This window comes from Oncorhynchus masou, chromosome 9 (genome assembly GCF_036934945.1).
Source record: "Oncorhynchus masou masou isolate Uvic2021 chromosome 9, UVic_Omas_1.1, whole genome shotgun sequence".
NCBI classification, from domain to species: domain Eukaryota; kingdom Metazoa; phylum Chordata; class Actinopteri; order Salmoniformes; family Salmonidae; genus Oncorhynchus; species Oncorhynchus masou.
The window spans coordinates 17,035,231-17,046,465 of NC_088220.1; the positions used below are offsets into that span (position 1 = coordinate 17,035,231).

The window sequence follows — 11,235 nt, forward strand, 5'->3', positions numbered from 1 at the left end:
GAACCTGGGTCTCCGGAGTGAGAAACAGTCACTTAACTGTATTTAATGAAGAAAAAATCCTAAAAATAAAAATGGCAAATCCAAAAGGTGGAAGGAAAAACACAAAAAGAACTAAAAAGAAACTCACCAAAACTAAACTAAAACAAAAAAACAGAATACCACAAGAACGTTACCCGGAATCGACAAGAGCACACAGAACACTAGGGCAGGGTGCCAACATACAAACACAGAGCACAGAACTGAGGGAAACAAAGGGTTTAAATACACTCAGGGGAAACAAGACACAGGTGCAAACAATAATGGGGGTCAAGGGAAAAACACAGGGACAAAAAGCACAATGGGGACATCTACTGACAAACAACTGGAACAACCCTGGCCAAATCCTGACAGAATCCCCCCCCTAGGAACGGCTCCTGACGTTCCTACCAGCTCTCTCAGGGTGGAGGACCCTGAACTGACGAATGAGGTCAGGGTCCAGGATGTCTTTGGCAGGAACCCAGGAGCGCTCCTCAGGACCGTAGCCTTCCCAGTCCACCAGATACTGCCAGGACCGCTGCACCCGGCGGGAATCCAGTATCCGGTGGACGGTATAAGCCGGCTGGCCTCCAATGACACGAGGCGGAGGGGAGGTCTGTCTGCCGGGACAAGGGGAGAAAAAACAACAGGTTTTAACAAAGACACATGAAATGTGGGATTAATCTTAAGGGATCTGGGTAAGTGTAGGCGATAAGAAACTGGGTTAACTCTCCTGGCAACCTTGAAGGGACCGATGTATTTTTGGGACAGCTTGCGAGACTCCACCCGTAGAGGTAAGTCTCTTGTGGAGAGCCAGACTCTCTGGCCGGGGCGCAGGGTAGGCCCGGGACGGCGACGTCTGTTGGCTTGTTGTTGATACCTCTGTGAGGAACGCATCAGATTAAGACGGGTCTTCCTCCACATAAGCCGACAGCGTCTGACGAATCTCAAGGCTGAAGGCACACTGACTTCTGCCTCCTGGTCCGGGAACAATGGAGGAGCATAGCCAAACTGACACTCGTGCGGGGACATACCAGTGGAGGAGGAGCGCAAGGTGTTGTGCGCGTATTCGGCCCAAACAATAAAGGATGACCATGTGGACGGGTTGTCACGAGTCATACATCGGAGGGTGGTTTCCAGCTCTTGATTCATCCTCTCTGTTTGGCCGTTGGACTCCGGATGGTACCCTGAAGATAGACTGGCAGAAGCCCCCATGAGTTGGCAGAAGGCCTTCCAAAACCTTGAAGCGAACTGGGGACCTGTCAGAAACCACATCTTGAGGAATGCCGAAGACTCGGAACACATGATTAATTACCAACTCAGCCGTTTCCTTGGCAGAAGGTAACTTAGTCAGAGGGACGAACCTGGCCGCCTTTGAAAACCTGTCGATTATGACTAGGATAGTAGTATTGCCATGGGATGGAGGAAGTCCAGTAATAAAGTCCAATGAGATATGGGACCAGGGTCTGTGGGGAACAGGTAAAGGGTGAAGGAGTCCTTGAGGGCGGAGGTGAGAAGATTTGCCCTGGCAGCACACGGGGCAGGCATTGACGAAAGTGGCAACGTCTTCTCTTATGGTAGGCCACCAGAACTTACGCTGGATGAACTCCAAGGTGCGACCTACGCCCGGATGACAGGTGAGGCGAGAGGAGTGCCCCCACAGAAGGACCTGAGTCCTCACTGCCTTGGGGACAAACAACCGATTGGCAGGGCCTCCTTTAGGGTCCGGTTCGCTAGCTTGAGCACGTCTCACGGTATCCTCAACTTGCCACGAGATCGGAGCCACAATCTTAGCAGCAGGAAGGACAGGCATGTCCGTGTCATCTCGAATGGCAGGAGCGTAGACTCGGGACAGGGCATCCGGTTTGAGATTCTTCGACCCGGGCCGATAGGTGAGGATAAACTGGAATCGATTGAAGAAAAGAGACCATCTAGCTTGTCTAGAGTTCAATCGCTTCGCCTGCTGGATATACTCCAGATTTTTGTGGTCCGTAAGCACTTGAAACGGGTGAGAAGCCCCCTCGAGCCAGTGTCTCCATTCCTTCAATGCCATCTTAACCGCTAGGAGTTCACGATCCCCCACATCGTAGTTCCTCTCAGTCGGGGTAAGCCGGTGTGAGAAGAAAGCGCACGGATGAAGCTTCTTGTCTTCACCCCTCTGAGACAGGACAGCTCCGACACCAACCTCTGATGCGTCTACCTCCACCACAAATGGTTCATCCGTAGTCGGTAGTATCAGGATGGGAGCAGAGAGGATGCGCTGCTTGAGTCCTTGGAAGGCCGTCTCAGCTTCTCTTCCCCAAAAAACCTTGCATTGCCACCTTTGGTTAAAGCTGAGAGAGGAGCTGCCACCAAACTGAAGTTCTTGATGAACTTGCGGTAAAAGTTTGTGAAGCCCAGGAAACGCTGAACATCCTTAACGGATTTGGGGTGGGCCAATCCGCTACCGCCCCTACCTTCCTAGGGTCCATTTGGATTCGACCGGGTTCCACTACAAATCCCAGGAATTGTACTCGGGATGAATGGAATTCACATTTTTCCGGCTTAACGTACAGATGGCTGTCCAGGAGGCGTTTGAGTACTTGTCTGACATGCTTAGTGTGTTCTTGAAGGGAGCTCGAAAAGATGAGGATGTCATCCAAGTAAACGAACACAAATATGTTAAGCATATCCCTAAGCACATCGTTTATGAGCGCTTGGAACACCGCTGGGGCGTTGGTCAGGCCGAAGGGCATCACCAAGTATTCATAGTGACCAGTAGGCGTGTTGAAAGCGGTCTTCCACTCGTCACCAGGTCTGATCCGCACAAGATGGTATGCGTTCCGCAGGTCAAGCTTAGTGAAAACAACTGCTTCCTGGAGCAGCTCGAAGGCTGTGGCCATAAGGGGTAGCGGGTAACGGTTACGGACGGTTATGTCATTGAGTCCCCGGTAGTCGATGCAAGGACGTAACCCACCGTCTTTCTTGGCCACAAAGAAAAACCCTGCTCCCGCCGGGGAGGTGGATGGACGCATGAGGCCTGCTTCCAGAGAGTCCTTGATGTAGGTATCCATAGCAGCTCGTTCGGATGGAGATAGGGAAAAGATCCGACCCCTGGGGGGGCAAGTGCCCGGAAACAGGTCGATGGGGCAATCGTAAGATCTATGGGGTGGTAGCATGGTGGCCCTCTGTTTGCTAAACACCAGTTTGAGGTCATGGTAACACTCGGGAACTCGGGTCAGGTCGATGGATTCTAAAGACTCGGGAGTAGAACTCGGGGAATTCTGGAAAATACAAGTAGCTTGGCACGTAGGACCCCACTGCTTGATAGTGCCCACAGACCAGTCGATGTGAGGGTTATGGCTGTGAAGCCAGGGGTATCCAAGGACGAGAGGGAACTCGGAACAGGAGATCAAATGAAAGTTCATCAATTCCTGGTGTTGTGAAACTGAAAGTCTCAAGGAGGTAGTGACATGAGTGACAAGTCCAGATCCCAAAGGGCTTCCATCCAATGTAGTAACCCTCATGGGGTCACTTAGAGGTTCAGAGGGAACGCCATTCTCCTTCGCCCAGACACCATCCATGAAGTTACCTGCGGCTCCAGAGTCTACCAAGGCTTGAAGGTGAAGCTTGTGGTTGTCCCAGGAGAGGGTGACTGGAATGAGCAGACGGGAGTTGGACGGATGGGAGGAGGTTATGTTTCCCGTTACAGTTCCCCCCGGTCTGTACGGGACAGAGCGTTTCCCTGGAGCCCGGGACACGTGGAACGGAAATGGCCCGGTTTGCCGCAATATAGACAGCGTCGCTCCCTCATCCGGCGGTCTCTCTCAGCCTGGGAGATGTGTCCAATCTGCATGGGTTCCGGTGGAGCCAGCGAGGATAAAGGTGGGAGCTCGGAGCTGGGACTGATAGGGGCTAGAGGTCTACGGTTGAGTTCTCTCTCTCTCAGACGCTGGTCAATGCGTGAGGCCAACGTGATCAGGGACTCGAGATTGTCCGGGGTTTCCCGAGTGGCCAGTTCATCTTGGATAGTGTCGGAAAGGCCTTTCAGAAAGCACACCGTGAGCGCCTCGTTGTTCCAGCCACTCGCTGCTGCTACCGTGCGGAACTGGATGGCATAGTCCGTCACGCTGCGCCAACCTTGATGGAGAGTCAGGAGCTGTTTGGCTGAGTCAGAACCACTGCTTGGGCCTTGAAACACTCGTTTGAATTCCTCAGCAAAGGCAGAGTAGCTGGCACAGCAGGAACTATGGGCATCCCACACAGCAGTAGCCCAGGCCAGGGCTTTTTCCGACAGCAGGGTGATGATATATGCGATCTTAGACCGGTCGGTGGGAAACGACGAGGGTTGCAGCTCAAAGGAGAGAGAACATTGAGTGAGAAACCCTTTACAAGCACTTGGATCACCTGAGAACCGTTGGGGAGGTGGAAGACGAGGTTCAGCCAGGGGTTAACTGCCATGGGTACGTGAACTTGAGGTACTGGGACGGGAACTGTTGCCGGGGTAAGTCGATCAGACATTTGCTTAATGGAAGTCAGCATCTCCGACAGAAGATGAGAATGTCTTGCCATTAAGGCCTCTTGATGAACCAGGGCGGCTTCGTGGCGTTGGACAGTCTCCTGGTGGTGGGACAGCGTGGCAAAAGGTCCTGGGAACTGGCTGCCTCTGGGTTCATTTTTGGCTCTGTGTTTCTGTCAGGACCCGGTTTCGAACCTGGGTCTCCGGAGTGAGAAACAGTCACTTAACCAACTGAGCCACGAATAGACAGCAGAACCCAGAAGATGAGGCAGACACAGCAGTACTTAAGACGGTGTATTTAATGAAGAAAAAATCCTAAAAATAAAAATGGCAAATCCAAAAGGTGGAAGGAAAAACACAAAAAGAACTAAAAAGAAACTCACCAAAACTAAACTAAAACAAAAAAACAGAATACCACAAGAACGTTACCCGGAATCGACAAGAGCACACAGAACACTAGGGCAGGGTGCCAACATACAAACACAGAGCACAGAACTGAGGGAAACAAAGGGTTTAAATACACTCAGGGGAAACAAGACACAGGTGCAAACAATAATGGGGGTCAAGGGAAAAACACAGGGACAAAAAGCACAATGGGGACATCTACTGACAAACAACTGGAACAACCCTGGCCAAATCCTGACAAGTTTCCCATCTCCTCAAAAGTACAGTATCTCTGATAGGGCACAGGGACATCCATTGAGCAGCAAAGACAATTCCTGTCAACCTCGACCTCGTGAACTTTGCCGACGTGTGCCACAGATGTAATGCTGAAGATATGTGTAATGAAAGAAATAAAAAACCCTGTTTTTGTGTTTTTGTTGGCTGCGTCTGATGTTGGGTGTTAACCTCCCTCACCTGTCCTGCAGTGATGGTTCAGGAGATAACCACCACCACAAAGCCTGGAGTATCTACTGTGGCTATTCAAATTTCATTTCCTTAATGGCACAAGCAAATGAGACAAACCAGACCATGGTCTATGGTGCAAATTTGAGTTAGAATATATTGATAACTGTCAATATGATGTCTATAGACGAGGAATTTGTACAGTAGGTTGTTTTTATTGTGAAAAATATAAAAATATTGTCCTATTTCTAAACAGTTAAGATAATTCTATCCATTAATAGTGTCTATTGCAATTATCCACAAACATCATCCATGTAAATTAGAGAACACATTCCTGTGAATATTGTCTTGATGTGGCCTCTCTTCTTCAATCAGAAGTATCTTCATTCTGTGCTGCCTCGCCTTGACCACCCTGACTTTTAGTCTGTGTATGTTCCTGTTCCTGCAGGGTGTGTGTGACACCGCCCATCTCCTCTCCATGCTTCTCCTCCTGTCTGCAGGCTGCCTGGCTGATGGCCTGACCCACGAGGGAGGTGAGGGCGGCCAGCCCGATCAGGTACCCATCCTCCCGATTCCCCTCGGCCCATGGGACGTCATGCCTCAGCTGCATAGTGCTGGGCGACGGGGTGGTCTTCCCAAAGTCTATCATCCAGATGCTGGCCTTACTGGTCCAGTCGTGGACGAAGAGGAGCGAGCTGCCAATCACCTGCCAGGTGAACCCAAAACATTACTGCATGACTAGTTCTGAGGCTAAATACGTTATTATGAAGTAGAGGGAGGGTTGACATGTTTAAGTAGCACATATCAACTGACCTCATGGGCTTTGAAAAATGGGGATTCCTTCAGGGCTTCATCCAGAGCCTGAAGTCTGGAATGGTAGGCCTTCTAAGGGTGATAAACAGGAAGGGAGAGTGCAGGGTGAAAAGGAGAAATATTCAGCTACATTATTAGAGCTGTTGATGGTGAATGACTGACCAGGATGTGTAGATGACTCTTGGTGAAGGAGAGGAGGGCCTCGGTGACCTGGGCCGGGGTGAGCATCTTAAAGTCCCGCTGTACGCTGCCATTCTCCATCTAACATGGACACACAGGGACAGACGCAGACTAAGGCCTAGATTCAATCAGATCAAGTGTTAATTGGCGATAGCTGACATACATAACCCCAGCATACATAAACCCAGCATACATAACCCCAGCATACATAATCCCAGCATACATAACCCCAGTATACATAAACCCAGCATACATACTCCCAGCATACATAATCCCAGCATACATAACCCCAGTATACATAATCCCAGCATACATAACCCCAGCATACATAATCCCAGCATACATAACCCCAGTATACATAAACCCAGCATACATAATCCCAGCATACATAATCCCAGCATACATAATCCCAGCATACATAAACCCAGCATACATAATCCCAGCATAAATTAGCCCAGCATACATAACCCCAGCATACATAATCCCAGCATACATAAACCCAGCATAAAGTAGCCCAGCATACAGAAGCCCAGCATACACAATCCCAGCATACATAATCCCAGCATACATAACCCCAGCATAAAGTAGCCCAGCATACAGAAGCCCATCATACAGACGCCCAGCATACAGAAGCCTAGTATACATAACTCCAGTACACAGTGCATTCGGAAAGTATTCAGACTTTTAATTAATTTTAATTAATTTTGTTAATTTTGTTATGTTACAGCCGTATTCTGAAATGGATTAAATAATTTTTTAGATACAATACTCCCTAATGACAAAGCAAACGGAACATTTACATAAGTATTCAGACCCTTTACTCAGTACTTTCTTGAAGCACCTTTGGCAGCGATTACAGCCTTGAGTCTTCTTGGGTGTGATGCTGCAAGTTTGGCACACCTGTATTTGGGGAGTTTCTCCCATTCTTCTCTGCAGATTTTCTCAAGCTCTCTCAGGTTGGATGGGGAGCGTTGCTGCACAGCTATTTTCAGGTCTCTCCGGAGATGTTCGATCAGGTTCAAGTCAGTGCTTTGGCTGGGCCACTCAAGGACATTCAGAGACTTGTCCCGAAGCCACTCCTGCGTTGTCTTGGCTGTGTGCTTAGGGTCATTGTCCTGTTGGAAGGTGAACCTTCACCCCAGTCTGAGGGCCTGAGCGCTCTGGAGCAGGTTTTCATCAATGATCTCCATGTACTTTGCACGGTTCATCTTTCTCTCGATCCTGACTAGTCTCCCTGTCCCTGCCGATGAAAACCATCCCCACAGCATGATGCTGCCACCACCATGCTTCACAGTAGGGATGGAGCCGGGTTTCCTCCAGACGTGACGCTTGGCATTCAGGCCAAAGAATTCAATCAGACCAGACAATCTTGTTTCTCATGGTCTGAGAGTCTATGTGCCTTTTGGCAAACTCCAAGCGGGCTGCCTTTCACTGAGGAATGGCTTCCGTCTGGCCACTCTATCACAAAGGCCTGATTGGTGGAGTGCTGCAGAGATGGTTGTCCTTCTGGAAGGTTCTCCCATCTCCCCAGCTGAACTCTGGAGCTCTGTCAGAGTGACCATCACTTTCTTGGTCACCTCCCTGACCAAGGCCCTTCTCCCCCGATTGCTCAGTTTGGCCGTGCGGCCAGCTCTAGGAAGAGTCTTGGTGGTTCCAAACGTCTCCCATTTAAGAATGATTGAGCCAATTGTGTTCTTGGGGACCTTCAATGCTGCAGAAATGTTTAGGTACCCTTCCCCAGATTTGTGCCTCGACACAATCCTGTCTCTGAGCTCTACTGACAATTCCTTTGGCCTCAAAGCTTGGTTTCTGCTCAGACATGCTCTGTCTACTGTGGGACCTTATATAGACAGGTGTGTGCCTTTCTAAATCATGTCCAATCAATTGAATGTATCAAAGGTGGACTCCAATCAAGTTGTAGAAACATCTCAAGGATGATCAATGGAAACAGAATGCACCTAAGTTCAATTTCAAGTCTCATAGCAAAGGGTCTGAATACTTATGTAGTTGTGATATTTCATTTTTAAACATTTTTAATACATTTGCAAACATTTCTAAAAAACCTTGTTTTTGCTTTGTCATTTTGGGAAATTGTGTTTAGATTGATGAGGGGAAAAAAACAATTAAATCAATTTTAGAATAAGGTTGTAACGCAACAAAGTGGATGCTTTCCGAGTGAACTGTATATAACCCCAGTATATATAATCCAGAGACGTTAGTAGGCTGAGAGACACAGGGGTCAAGAACAGTCATAACTTTTAAAACATCAATGATAATGTCAATAAATAAAGACTTGCACAAAATAAGATTTTTTATCATTTAGCCAATCAGAGGACAGAAGAGGTTTGGGCGTTGAAGCCGTGTCTCTCACCATGATGCCCTCAATCCTGAAGCCTAGTGTGGAGGTGGAGCTGGTGTTATCCCTCCACTGCAGGTAGCGCCACTTCGTCACGCCTCGCTGCTCATGTTCCTCCACAGTGAGAGCCGTTGGATCAACTTTTACCATCTTCTGGTACATATCAGTCCTCAGGGTGGGCTTGGTGTGTGATTTGGTTAATTCCTCCTCCTGATATGTCCTGAGAGGAACCATTATGGTCAACAATAGCTCGTATTACACACAGTTACACACACACACAGTTACACACACACACACACACACACACACACACACACACACACACACACACACACACACACACACACACACACACACACACACACACACACACACACACACACACACACACACACACACACAGACAGTACCTCACGCCCATCTTGCAGTCCATGATGACAGGGTTCTTCAGGCCACTCAGTAAGTCCTCCAGGCGGATGTAACTGTTACCCCCCCTGTTGACCGAGCCATGGTACTGCGGTACAAACGGACGCAGTGGGTCAGCCATGAGGGCCTGCAGACACACAGCCTCCACCTCACTGAAACGCTTCAGCACCTCGCCCCCCTCACTCAGCTGGAAGTTACCTAGCAACACAGAGGCAGGGGAGAGATGTGATAGAGTGAGTTATACAGTACATATAAAGTGCGATAGCGATGTGTTTGTGTTGTTAAATGGACACATGCCTTGATGTCCTGCTAGCTGGACCCATGAACTCTGCCGACGCACTGACCACTGCATCATGGTCAGGAAGGTCCTCCAGGAGCGACACTGGAGTAAAGAACATTTCCATTGTCTTATTCACATAAAATAGCCTGCTTTTTGTGATCTCACTCTTTAGCTTCATAATGGGCATAACTTGAGTCAAAATACTGTAGGTCCACACTAAGGGGAGTGGGAAAGCACTGGTGGAACACCCATCACCCCCCTCTCCGGTCTCCCCTATCTCCATCAGTAGGACCCATGCAAATCCTATTCAAATGTGCCTGGCTCAAGGCTCGCTTTCAAACTCATGCAAATCGCAGACTGCAGTTAAACAGAGGGGTTGAGAATGGGATGGAAATTACACACATTCTTTCATGGAGAATAAAGGCATCAACAGAAATAATCAATACAGTTACATATATTTTTAACGATGTATTGTATCGATTTGATAATATTGCAATATTATTGTTGCGCTAGTTGGCTGTACCTGCATCAAAATGACAGTACTTATCCTTCATAGCTTGTTCTCCATATTATTTTTCAATGGGGAGCCTATTTGTTTTCAGCACTTTTATTTCCATGACTGATCAAAACTGGTTTTCTTATGCTCTCTCGTGTCTCTCTGCAGCAGACAATATGTCAGGACCACGGAATCGGAATAAAATCACAGAATTGATTTGCAATACATATAGAATCGCAATACATATCATATCGGCACTTAAATATGGTGATAATATTATATTGTGAGGACCCTGGCAATTCCCAGCCCTAATATTTACAGTGTAGGCCTACAGTGGATGAAACCAGTGAGATATTGTCTATTTAAGATATGATCTCCAAAAGTATGTAATAGGCCTACACTCTTTCTCTTTTCATGTTCAGTTCTCAATCTCACCCTCCTCATGGTACTCCTCTTGCTGGCAGTGTCCTCTCCTTCGCTGAAGACCTCATCGCTCTCCGCTGAGGAGCAGTTGAATGAGGAAGCGGAGGAAGAGACGGAGGAATGCATGAGCATCCTGGAGAGGATGGGATGGGGTGAAGGAGACCAGTGGGTTTCACTACAGCTCCCCTCAGAGCTAAGGCTGCTGGCACCTTCCTTCTCTCTATCCTTCTCTCTATCCCTGACACTTTCCCCTTCTGTATTTCTATCCCCTGATCTTTCTCCTTCCATCTCTCTATCCCCTATGTCCCCTCTGTCTGTCTCTCTATCCCCTATGTCCCCTCTGTCTGTCTCTCTATCCCCTATGTCCCCTCTGTCTGTCTCTCTATCCCCTATGTCCCCTCTGTCTGTCTCTCTATCCCCTATGTCCCCTCTGTCTGCCTCTCTATCCCCTATGTCCCCTCTGTCTGTCTCGCTATTCCCTATGTCCCCTCTGTCCGTCTCTCTATCCCCTATGTCCCCTCTGTCTATCTCTCTATCCCCTATGTCCCCTCTGTCCGTCTCTCTGTCCCCTGTGTCCTCTCTGTCTGCCTCTCTATCCCCTATGTCTCCTCTGTCTGTCTCTCTATCCCCTATGTCTCCTCTGTATGTCTCTCTATCCCCTATGTCCCCTCTGTATGTCTCTCTATCCCCTATGTCCTCTATGTCTGTCTCTCTATCCCCTGTGTCCTCTCTGTCTGCCTCTCTATCCCCTATGTCTCCTCTGTCTGTCTCTCTATCCCCTATGTCCCCTCTGTCTGTCTCTCTATCCCCTATGTGCCCTCTGTCTGTCTCTCTATCCCCTGTGTCCTCTCTGTCTGCCTCTCTATCCCCTATGTCCCCTCTGTCTGTCTCTCTATCCCCTG

At 48.7% G+C, this 11,235-nt stretch overlaps 1 protein-coding gene across 1 annotated transcript; it reads right to left on the minus strand.

Annotated features, from left to right (window-relative positions):
* Positions 1-5,496: 5,496 nt before the first annotated feature.
* Positions 5,497-10,798, minus strand: LOC135545169 (inositol-trisphosphate 3-kinase B-like). Its single transcript, XM_064972801.1, has 7 exons — positions 10,346-10,798; positions 9,432-9,516; positions 9,119-9,332; positions 8,724-8,928; positions 6,335-6,433; positions 6,173-6,244; positions 5,497-6,065 (listed from the first exon to the last, which is right to left on the minus strand). Exons 1-7 carry the CDS (start codon positions 10,619-10,621, stop codon positions 5,727-5,729), a joined length of 1,290 nt encoding a protein of 429 aa, XP_064828873.1. The 5' UTR covers positions 10,622-10,798; the 3' UTR covers positions 5,497-5,726.
* Positions 10,799-11,235: the final 437 nt, after the last annotated feature.